At 35.6% G+C, this 12,826-nt stretch overlaps 1 protein-coding gene across 8 annotated transcripts in view; it reads left to right on the top strand.

Moving 5' to 3' along the window:
* Positions 1-12,826, top strand: part of PPP3CC (protein phosphatase 3 catalytic subunit gamma) — a 110,723-nt gene that overhangs the window by 63,322 nt on the left and 34,575 nt on the right. For all 8 annotated transcript variants that reach the window (XM_049100939.1, XM_035717186.2, XM_025463132.3 and 5 more), the window contains 2 exons: positions 6,198-6,343; positions 8,383-8,522. In XM_049100939.1, the coding sequence (XP_048956896.1) occupies positions 6,198-6,343; positions 8,383-8,522 (286 nt within the window). The remainder of the gene's footprint in view (positions 1-6,197; positions 6,344-8,382; positions 8,523-12,826) is intronic.

Raw genomic sequence — 12,826 nt, 5'->3', positions numbered from 1 at the left:
CCCGAACATTTTAAAGACTTGATACATACTCTAACTAGCCCTCTATAAAGATTTATCAATTTATACGTTAGGGAGTTTTTGTATTTTTATATAAAGTGAGAAGAAATAGAACCCACAAAATTTTAACACTTTTGATTTCTAAAATGTTAGCACATTCTTTATAAAATAAGGAAGCTCTGAGATCTACCTCTTTCCCCAAATAAAACTGAATATATACAAATGCTTTAATGTCATATAATTGATGATTTGATCATGGATTCTACTTTGCTTCCTATTTAGATTTCTCTTTATTATCTTGGAGGAATAAATCATAAAATATTTAAAGTTTTATTCCCAAAGAATATTCAAAATTGAAAAAAAAAACAACTTTTAAATTTATTTCCCAAGGTTCAAGAGTTCATCCAATCTTTCTCCCCCAAATCCCTTTATTTACAGGTAGGTAACAACTTAATAGTGTTCGACTCATAGTAACTCTTGTTATTGAAGCTTCCTACACTGGAGTTGGCAGTTATGATGACAGTCTGTCTCCTAGTAGATTCTGAAAGAAAAGGTCATTCGTATTAGAATGAAAAATTTAGAGTATGAACACTTAAAAAAAAAATTCCTCTGACAGGACAGTCAGCTACAGGTGGGCAAGATAGAGATCATTCCAGCCCTTGGGATTTAGAATACAGTTCAAACCAGTAGGTAACAACCACGAAATTTTTTTAAAAATTAGATCTACGTTGGTGAGTGTTTAAATTGGTATAAAGTATTTGAAGAGTAATTTTGGAATGTCTGTGAAATTTCTGATCCAGCATCTTGGCTTCTAGCAATTTATCATGCAGATTATATACTTTTTTATATATATATACATTTTTTAATGCTGTATAACAAATCACCACAAATTCAGCTGTTCGAAACAATGCATTTATTATATCACAGTTACTGTAGGTCAGAGATCCAGGCAGAGTGTGGCTGAATTCTCTGCTCAGGGTCTCCCTGAGCTGAAATCCAAGTGTCACCAGGGCTGCAGTTCTCATCTGCAGCTTGGTATCTTTTCTAAGCTCACCAGTTATTGGCAGTAGGCAGTTCACAGTATCGATGTTTGCTTTCTTCCAGACAGCCTAAATGCATATCTCTACCGCCTTCTGTGATCAACCAGCTGGGGAAAACCCTTTTCTTTTTTTCTTTCTTACAGATTTTATTTATTTATTCATGAGAGAGAGAGAGGAAGAGACATAGACAGAGGAAGCAGCAGGGGCTCTTTACAGGGAGCCCTAGGTGAGACTATCCTCAGACTCAGGATTATGCCCTGAGCCAAAGGTAGACCTCAACCGCTGAGCTACCCAGGCATCCCAACCCTTTGCTTTTCAAAAGCTCACTTGATTAGGTCAGGTCCACCTAGCAGAATCTCCCTTTTGCTGTAATGATATGTAGTCATAGGACTCTCAACATAGCCACAAATTCCACACTCACTGCTGTAGGTCATTGCTGTTCATTTTAGAATTCTGCTTACTATACTCACAAAGATAATAGGTTATGCATGTATAAGGATGTATGATAACAATTATAGTATTAATTGTAATAGCAAAAAAGGAAAACAACAAAAAAAGAATTTGAATATAAATGAAGGACTACTTAAATAAGTGAGAATACATTTTAAAGAATGGAATACTAGGCAGCTATTGAAAGATCAAGGTGGGCCTACATGTACTGATATGGAGAGACGTTCAAATATATTGTTAGGTGACAGGATCCCATTTGCAGAACATATATAATGCCATCTCCTTTGTAAATTAAAAATATATAATGTTTAGAAGAAATGTATAATAGTTATTACCTGTGGGGAGTTGGGTCAGCGTAACTTGTATTTTTAATTTTATATCTGCCTGTGGTATTGCTAGAGTTATTTTTATAACTACCATGTACAACTATTACAATAAAATTTTTAACTGGTAATTTAGAATCACCTGAATGGGCCCCAAGCACTTAAGAGGCTTTTTTAAAGCTCTGCAGGTAATTGTGCTGCATGCCGCTGGTCTAGAGGCTTTGAAAGTATCTACAATTTGTCATTTGAGAACCGCTTCACCAAATAGTAAAAATTGGAAATATTTTGCATTGTTTTTATAAACCAAATATGGGGATATTACTCATTACACTTCTCTTTTCTTTACCTGGGAAAATTAAATAATGCGTATCAAGCCATTAACAAAGGTTCTGGAATGATCAGTATGTAGCAAAAAATAAGTCATAAGAAAGCTGCCTATGAATGCCTCTGTTCTGAATTAAGGGTCAGGTTTTTTTAGGTAATATTTTATCCAATCCTTCCTCTGTTTGCTCAGAGTTCTTTTTTTGACTAGTATAAATTGGTTCAGACTATTTTTAGAAGACGAAACAATACAACATTGGGAGAAAATTTTTTAAGTATTTCATTTTACACAGAATTTCTTATCTTAGGTTTTTATTTGCTTTTCACATGCTTTAATTTGTCAAACCAGGTTTCTTTCTTTTTTTCTTATCTATAGAGATACTCCAGTTTCAGTCAAATACTGCATATGAAATGTGGATAAATCTTGGAACAAGCACATAAATACACTTTCGCATTTTATTCTTATGAACAAAGATTATGTGTGCTGCTTTGCATGGATGTTTTCACTGATAAACTGTCTCTCTTAAAGGGCCATTGTGGCTTTTAGAATCAGCACCTTACAATTACTGCTAAATGATGCTTAGTTTCTGAGTGTGCAGCTGCAGTCTTGTGACTATTTCTAAGGATCGCAGGTGAAGATTGGTTTTTTTCTTTTTTTTTTCTTACATCAATTCTTAAGTTGCTTTACATTACAGTTTTTAAAAAACATTCCTTTCAAACCCAGAGATAATTTGAGTAGCAAAGAAAAATAGAAGTTAACTTTTGACATATCATTTATGGTTGCAAAAGCATTGTTTTATTGTTATATACTTGAAAAGTGAACCTAATGCTTTTATGATTCCATCTCATAGCAATTTCTAAAGTAAATTAATTGTTGTTTCCATAAGCCATTTTTTGATATTTAATTAAATAGCTTACTGACAAGTTCTGGAAACTCCTCTTGTAATTTTGCTAATGAAAACAGTACTGTAATGACAGGTTTATTTTTTTAAAATAAGTATTGCTTGTCATTAATTATAGTATTATTTGTAGTACTAAGAGATTGGTGTGGTTAAATTGTGGTATATCCATAAAGTGAACTACTAGCCATAAAGTATTTGTGTGCTTGTTCCAAGATTTATTCACATTTCAGATGCAGCATTAGAATGAAACAAGCATAAAAAATAATTACAAACTCTTCATATAAAGATGTGGCATGATCTCCAAAATATGTTAAGTACAAAAAGCAAGTGTAAAACAGTGTATATAAACTACCATTTATGTGAAAAACAAAAGGATGTTTTGAAAAGAGAATAAATATGTGCATGTGTATGCATAGGGTATCTTTGTAAAGATCTCCAGAAAACTAGAAATACTGGTTGCCTGCGGGGGGGTGGGGGGGGTGGCAGGAGTAGAGGTTTGTAGGAGGCTCTGTATAGCCTTTTATAGCTTTTGTATTTTTTAACCATGTAAATGTAAATCTTTTTTTAAATAATGAAAGCAAATGTAAATGAAGATAAGTATATAATCAGTGGCTAGACCAGGTCAGGGTTTCTTGCAAATAGTGTTGACTCTCAAAATTACTTATAGGGCAGCCCGGATGGCTCAGCGGTTTAGCGGTTTAGCGCCGCCTTTAGCCCAGGGTGTGATACTGGAGACCTGGTATCGAGTTCTGTGTCAGGCTTCCTGCATGGAGCCTGCTTCTTCTCTGCCTGTGTCTCTCTCTGCCTCTCTCTCTCTCTCTCTCTGTTTTTCTCATGAATAAATAAATAAAATCTTTAAAAAAACCACAAAATTACTTTTAAAGAATATTGTTGAAACTTTGTTAATATTGTAGTGTTGATACTGGTTAGAACTTGTATCATCAGTGTGATCCTGTGATTGAGGTACGTTTTTCCTTTATTATGGAAATGATTGTCTTATGGAATGTAGCTTAAAATTTGTCATGAAAATAAAACACTGAGTCAAGTAATTTAATTAACCTTTGGGAATTATATGTTTGGCTATTTAGATTCTCCTATTAAATATTTAATTTGAAATAATGATTGGGAAGAGAACTGCATGGTTTTAAGAGCATGAATAGGTTCAGTTTCCAGCCCAACATCTGGCAAGTAGACCCAATTTCTTTAGCTTTTTAATGAAGATAGTAATAGTACTTGTTTCATAGGGTTTCTGTGAAGATAAAATAAGGTAATTATATTAGTTAATACTTACATAGTACCTACTGTGTGCCAGACATTATTCAAAGCATTTTACATATATGAATTCATTTAATCTTCACAGCAGCCTTGTAATGTAGGCATGTATTGTTATTATGCCTATTTTATGGATGAGGACATCAAAGCATAGGGAGCTAAGTCATCTGTGCTGAGTAGCATAGCTAGTAAAACAAGGTTCAGATCCAGGCAGTCAGGTTCCAGATTGTTCTCTTGACCACTGTGCTGTGAGGAACACTTTTTTTTTTTTAAGATTTTATTTATTTATTTATTCATGAGAGACACAGAGAGAAAGGCAGAGACACAGGCAGAGAGAGGAGAACCAGGCTTCATGCAGGGAGCCCGATGGGGACTCAATCCCGGGACTCCAGGATCACACCCTGGGCCAAAGGCAGACGCTCAACCACTGAGCCACCCAGGCGTCCCTGTGAGGAACACTTAACCCAGATACACTGTGAGCCTTCAACAAATTCAATAATAAAGGTAATATGATAATATATATTATTATAGAAAGTTAATATATCTCATCAGAGAAAACACAAATAAACTAAGCCAAAGAAGAATATAGATATCATCTTCAGTCTAACCCCTCAGGAGATAAGTGTTGGTGTTTATATACCTATCCATATACTTTAAGAAAATAACATTTTGTAAACTATTTTGGTCATGTGTTAATATAACATTTACTTCTGTTTTGCTTAATTTGATTTATAACCTCCTGGTTTTTAAAAATTTTTATTAATTTTTAATTCCAGTTAGGGAACATGTAGTTTTATATTAGTTTCACATGTACAATATGTGATTCAGCAACTCTATATGTTACTTAGTGCTCATCATGATAAGTGTACCCTTAATCCCCATCACCTGTTTCATCCATCCCCCCCCACTCACCTCTCCTCTGGTCATCATCAGTTTGTTCTCTATAGTTAAGAGTCTGTTTCTTGGTTTATCTCTGTCAGTTTTCCACCTGTTACTTAATGACATATTTTCTGGATAATTGTAGAGACCCCACCCTCTGCCCACCGGAGTGTTTCTTTGTTCTTTAACCCCAAAATACAATTTAAGATGAACATTTTTATACAGAATATAATTAGGACAAAATTTGCTTAAAGACCTTAAAGATCATGAGCAAAAGATTATTGACATTTTATTGATTACTCTTAACACTTCAGTTTCCATTAATATATGTTCAGTACCTCCAGGGAATCTTTTTAGACCCAATAAACATTTAGGCTTACAAGACTACCATGGGCCATATTGGCATTCATCTACTTAAGAAGGATATGGTCCAGGAAGGGGGACAACACCAGGCATTCCTTTTCAGTGGGTATAGCAGTCCAGACGTTTTCTGCCTTTCACCATCCCCTCCAAGTCACAATCCCAGGTGCAGGGAAACAAAATCCACATTGGGCAGATCAGGGAGCCACTGTGGCTTAGAAGCCTCATGTAGCACAGTTGCCAGTATCTCCCATAAAGCTTGGTTGGTATAGATTCCAGGGTCCCAGAGGGACCTACCTTGAGTCATCATTGCACTCAAAAGTCCAAAGCTATAGCTGCCTATCAGGTAATTGAGTAATTTTTACCATAAGAAATGTTGCCTAATAACACAGCTGACATTCACCTTAACAGGTTTCCAGGACAACAGGACTAGAAGGTTAATCCAGGGTCATATTTGTCTTTAGAGAAGATTTTGTTTACCTTTTAGATTTTGTTTACAACTTTTCAAGAATATTTTTATAAAGATGATTGTGTTTTCAAATTTGCCTGAAATAAATGACTTTGAACTAGCTTCATAATTTTCTGCCCAATATTCTTATTCATATATGATAAATTTAGCTTTTCTTCTTTTGACTGTTTTTCTTTTTTTATAGGTCGAATTAAATATTCTGAAGAGGTATATGATGCATGTATGGAGACATTTGACTGTCTTCCTCTTGCTGCCCTCTTAAACCAGCAGTTTCTGTGTGTACATGGAGGGATGTCACCTGAAATTACTAGTTTAGATGACATTAAGAAAGTAAGTAACCTTTCATTAGCCTCATGGAATATATATTTTTTCAGTTTTTTTATTGTAGTCAACTATATGCCTCTATTGCTGAAAAATTTTAAATGCAGATAATCAAAAGTAAGAGAATGGAAATCATCTGTGACCTCATTATTGGGAGAGGACTACTATTAACATTTTGCTAAATGTCTTCCAGAAAATTTCTGTAAATTTTAGTGAAATCTGTACTTTCATCAACTGGAAACATAACCTATTTTGAGTATAGCCCTAAAATTTTAAATTATGTAGCATTACGAAAGGAAGGAAATCAGGCTTCCCCTGTTCTGCAATTAATTGTGTAACCTTGACCAAATCAAGGTTAACTCTTAGTTACATTTTCTTCTCTGGGAAATGAGGAAGTTAGAATGGATAGTCTGTGAACTTCCAGCTCTCAAATTCATTGGCTTTGGCATTTTATTTTATTATTTTTTTATTTTTTAAAGATTTTATTTGTGTATTCATGAGGGACACACAGAGAAAGAGAGAGAGAGAGAGGCAGAGACACAGTCAGAGGGAGAAGCAGGCTCCATGAAGGGAGCCTGATGCGGTACTCGATCCCAGGACTCTAGGATCATGCCCTGGGCTGGAGGTGGGCGCTAAACCGCTGAGCCACCCAGGGATCCTGGCTTTGACATTTTAATTTTTTTTTCTTTTTTTAAATTTATTTATTCATGATAGTCACACGGAGAGAAAGAGAGAGGCAGAGACACAGGCAGAGGGAGAAGCAGGCTCCAAGCACCGGGAGCCCGATGTGGGATTCGATCCCAGGTCTCCAGGATCGCGCCCTGGGCCAAAGGCAGGCGCCAAACCGCTGCGCCACCCAGGGATCCCAGGCTTTGACATTTTAGATGATAGAGTTTAACTGCTACACTTGCATGAGTTAATGATTATTATTTTCAGGATTTTCTATAAAGATGATCAATCTTTTTTTACTTCTTTTGTCCTACATTATCATCATCTTTTCTCTACCTTTGTATTGTACCTGTCTCATATAGGTACTGAAATTAAAGATTTTTTTTTGTTTATAAAACTTTTCTCTGAATTAAAGTTACTCTCCTCAGGGTAAGAGGGTGTGCCTATATTTCTGCTGCCTTATGATCTTTAAAATAACCGACTTTCTCCTTTACATTGTAAGTCTTGAATTTTGCAATTCTGAATCAATTGTATTAAAAACCTCCCCTTTCATTTAGAAGTCTTCAACTCTTTTAGTTACTGGGTTTGTCTTGGTTTTCATGCTACTAACCAAAGCAGCAATGACTAAAAGCTTAAATTAATAACTTACATTGAAATGCCTGCACTGCATAGAAGGGAAAGGATGAAAGTTCTTTACAAAATAAAACTAGAGGGGATCCCTGGGTGGCGCAGCGGTTTAGCGCCTGCCTTTGGCCCAGGGCACGATCCTGGAGACCCGGGATCGAATCCCACGTCGGGCTCCCGGTGCATGGAGCCTGCTTCTCCCTCTGCCTATGTCTCTGCCTCTCTCTCTCTCTCTCTCTCTGACTATCATAAATAAATAAAAATTAAAAAAAAAAACTTAAAAAAAAGAAAAAAACAAACAAAACTAGAAATCTCCTTTGGAATGAGGTAAACAGTGAACAGAACCATTGTAAAACCTTTCCTGGTCTGATGGTAATGTTAGCTCACCTAGGCAGTTGAAGTGAATTTTACATAGTCTTTCTCAATAATAGTATATCTCTATAATGGTTGATTTCACATTTGAATTAAATGAGTTCTGCTTTTAAGACTAGGATGTAAAGGAGTCCTTTTCTACAGTATGGTTAGATGCCAGGGATATTTATAAAAATTTATTTCAAAAAAATAATAAATATGTATCCAGATTTGTTAAATGCTCATTTTCTTCCTAAAGGAAAACTCCTCTAAGGGGCTTTTCTCCTAATACATTCTTGTGGGTAGGAGGGTTTTGTTTTGTTTTGTTTTTTGACCCATACCAGTTTCCAAAAGCTCTTTTGCTTTCATGATTTTTCTTCTTTTGGCTTTTGTGTGTCTTTTAGTTAGACAGATTTAAAGAACCTCCAGCCTTTGGGCCAGTGTGTGACCTGCTTTGGTCCGATCCTTCAGAGGATTATGGCAATGAAAAGACTTTGGAGCACTATACCCACAACACTGTCCGAGGGTGCTCTTATTTTTACAGGTAAGCTAATCCCCAAAGTTATAAAATTAAGAAAGGCAATTGTAATATGTATCATCAAATTATTTTTAAGTACTTTATATCTCTGATTTGTGTAGTATAGAGACTTGTTTAATTTTTTGATTAATAGAAGGTAGAAAACGTGTTTATTTTGTTTTTCATGTTTTAATAGGTATTATGTGCTCCCATAATATATAGGAGTACCTTCATTAATACCTAAGTGTGATGTACTGAACATAATTGAACAGAACATCTTGCAGTGCTTAAGTGTTTTCTGATTCTAAACGATCTCGATTATTATCTATGAGTTTTTTAAAAATAAAGATTTGTTGGCTCTTCCCCCAGAGATTCTGATTAGGTAGATCTGAGACAGGAAAATCCGGTTATTTTTTTTTTTTTAAAGAGTTCTCCGGTGTTTGGAACCACTGCTATAGGCAAAGATATAAAAAGAATAGGACATTGTGAACTAAGTGCAGGACATTTCCTGGAAGTTGGCTGTTGTCTTAAATCTCCTATGTGAGCTTTTATTGTGTTCTGCCATTCAAAAATAGGGAGATAGAGGTTTGAAGTCTAAAGTTTTTTAATCCCAATATTTTACTGTGACAAGTAATGCATATATTTAGTTCCCTAAAAATCTCTGTTAATTGCATGAGATAACATATCCATTAAGTGAAATCCACATACAAAAAGTAAAAAGCTTTACTACTGCCATAGTTTTAACATTCTTCTAAGCAACCTTGTTTTAGTTCTTTCTAAATAATTTAGATTTTACTTCTCTTTTAAAAAAATTTAAGATTTTATTTATTTATTTTGAGAGAGAAAGAGAGCACATTGGGTGGGGGGAGGGGCAGAGTTTGAGGGAGAATCTCAAGCCGACTCTCCACAGAACATGGAACCCACACAGAGTATGGCTCAGTCCCATGACCCTGAGATCATGACTTGAGCCAAAACCAGGAGAAGGACAGTCAGCCAACTGACTACCTAAATTTTACTAATCTTTACACTGGTTAAAATAAAGAGCATAATGTCTTTTTATTGTTTGCTCAATATAAACTGGTATGATTTCTTTGGAGATGAACCTGACAGCATCTCTCTATTATAAAGGCCTTTAATCCAGAAGTTCTACTTCTAACGTGTGGTCCTGTGGCTATACAATTGATTCTTGGTATTTATGAATTCCGATATGCAAACTTGTCTACTTACTAAGAATTACTTATAAGTGTAAAGTCCCCACTCATAGCACTTTCACTGTCATTCAGACATGTACACATGCAGAATGATGAAAAATATGTTACTTTATGTTACTTAATGTGTGTTCCTGAGGTCTCAAGGAGCTGCTCTGCCTTCTTGTTTCTGCTTTCATGCTTAAGACCATTCTTTTTCTGATCCATTTAGTGCAATATTTTTCGCATTTTTTTGTTGGTAAAATGGCCCCTAAGCATAGTGCTTAAATGCTATTGAGTATTTATTCATGTAAGAAGGCTGTGATGTGTCTTACAGACAAAATACGTGTATGTTGGGATGCCTGAGTGTCTCAGCAGTTGACCATCTGCCCTTGGCTCAGGGCGTGATCCTGGGTCTGGGGATTAAGTCCCCCATCAGGCTCTCTGCAGGGTGCCTCCTTCTCTCTCTATGTCTCTCTCTCTCTCTCTCTCTCTCTCTCTGTGTGTCTCTCATGAATAAATACATTTTAAAAAATACATTTATGTTATATAAGCTTTATTTGGGAATGACTTACAGCATTGTTGTCCATGAGTTCCATGTTAATTAACCAACAGTATATATTATTAAGTAAGGTATCCTTACACAGAGACACACATAAAACAAGGTTATATATTGATTGCTTAATGAAAATGTGACCAGAGGATCAGAGGACCCTAACTATGTATTTTCTCTAGGAGTGGTGGTTCAGTTTTAACTAACTCAGTATTTACAAGTTAGCTTTATAGAACATAGCTAATGCAAATAATAATAATCAACTATGTGGAAGTGTGTAAAATATATGTACAGTTGACCTTTGAACAATATGTGTTTGAACTGAACAGGTCTACTTACACATGGATTTTTAAATACAAATACAATACAGTACTATAAATTTATTTTTTCTTATGATTTTCTTTTTTAAGATTTCATTTATTTATTCATGAGAGACACACAGAGAGGCAGAGACATAGGCAGAGGGAAAAACAGGCTCCATGCAGGGAGCCCGATGTGGGACTCGATCCCAGGACCCCAGAATCACATCCTGGGCCAAAGGCAGCCACTCAATGGCTGAGCCACCCAGGTGTCCCCCTTATGATTTTCTTAATAACGTTTTTCTTTTTTCTAGCTTGCTTTAGTGTAAGAATACAGCATATAATAGATAGAACATAGAATGTTGATACAAAATATGTATCAATTGACTGTTAAGGGTAAGGCTTCTAGTCAATAGGCCAGTAAAGTTTTGGGGGAGTCAAAAGTTACATACGTGAGGAGTGCCTGGCTGGCCCAGTTAGTAGAGCATGTGACTTTTGATCTCAGGGCCATGAATTTAGGCCCCATGTTGGGCATGGAGTCTACTTAAAAAAAGTTTAACAGAAGAAAAATTTTAAACACAGCTTTTTGACTACATGGAGAATCAGCATCCCCACATTGTTTAAGAGTCAATGGTACGAGGTTATTCACTGCTGTATTATTTATGATAAAAACTCAATTTTTTTTTAAGTAGGCTCCATGCCCAGCAAGGAGCCCAACGTGGGGCTTGAATTCATGACCCTGAGACCCTAAAATCAAGATTGTGATGTTTAACCAATAGAGCCACACAGGACAGGGTACCCCTATGATAAAAGATTTAAAACAACCTAATTGTTAATAGAAGAGTAGTTAAATACCTTGTGGTACATTCAGACAATGGAATGTGCCAGATTATGCAATGAGGCTATTTTTTTAAAAGATTTTATTTATTTATTCATGAGAGACACACAGAGAGAGAGAGAGAGAGAGGCAGAGGGAGAAGCAGGCTCCATGCAGGGAGCCCGATGTGGGACTCAATCCCAGGACTCCAGGATTACGCCCTGGGCTGAAGGCAGTGCTGAACCACTGAGCCACCCAGGGATTCCGAGGCTATTTTTTTTTTTTAATTAAAAAAAAAAAAAAAAGAAAAGAAACTCTTTATATATGTATACAAAATAAAAGCATACCTTATTTTATTGCAAGGTATGTACATTATTTTTTTAGACATAAATAATGGGAATAAATTTTGGGAAACCAAAAAATTAATTTGACCTGCTTTATTTCAATATTTGCTTTGTTATGGTGGTCTGAAACAGAACCCACAACATCTCCAAGGTATGCCTATAGAATATCTTTTAAAGGATAGTCAAAGAAGCCGAGAACATTGGTTGCTTCTAAGGTAGCTGGAAGATAGATGTAAGAAGAAGGAGGCATTTAGGGGCACCTGGCTAGATCAGAAGAGCATGCAGCTGCCTCTTGATCTTGGGGGTGTGAGTTTGAGCCTCATGTTGGGTATAGAGATTATTTTTAAAAAATAAACTTAAAAAAAAAGGAAGCATTTCACTATATAACCATTTGTATGTTTCCATTTTATACCATGTGAATGTAATTGATTTTTCTAATGAGCATAATAAGAAATAAAGATTTAAACATGAAGTAAATAATTAACACTAATTCTAGGATAATTTAGTATCCTTCAATTTTTCCTATCAGATTTTTCTTTTTTCTTTTTTTTTTTAATAGAGAGAAAGAATCTTAAGAAACCTAAACAAAAATCAAGAGTGCACCTGGGGCACCTGAGTTTGGCTAGGTCTTGATCTCAGGGTTATGAGTTCCAACCCACTGAGCTCCATGCTCAACACAGAATCTACTTGAGATTCTCTCTCACTCTCTCTCTTTCTCTCCCTCCCCCCCCCCCCACTTTCACACACACTACCCTGGTTTTTTTTTATTATTATTATTAAGACAAGAAAAGTTTTGGTGGTGTTATGTTATGGGTTAAGACAAAAAAAATTAAAAGGTAAGGAAGCTCTTTTTCTGTCCTAAGGTTGTTTGTTATCTGCATATTTGATCTGGAATGAGGTATATTAGTGAAGTGGGAAAACAGTGATGATTGCTAAGCCATTAATAAAAGTTTATTGATATATCAAACCTATAATTTTGAAACAAATTCAACTTATAGCATCTTGACTTTTCCCCTTCCTCCTGTTAGAAAACAATTGTTTTGGGCACTTAAATGACTTAGTTGGTTAAGCATCTACTTTCGGCTCAGGTCAGGATCTCAGGGTCCTGGGATTGAGCCCTGAGTCAGGTCC

Source organism: Canis lupus, chromosome 25 (genome assembly GCF_003254725.2).
Source record: "Canis lupus dingo isolate Sandy chromosome 25, ASM325472v2, whole genome shotgun sequence".
NCBI lineage: Eukaryota > Metazoa > Chordata > Mammalia > Carnivora > Canidae > Canis > Canis lupus.
This window is presented reverse-complemented; position numbering and strand designations above follow the sequence as displayed.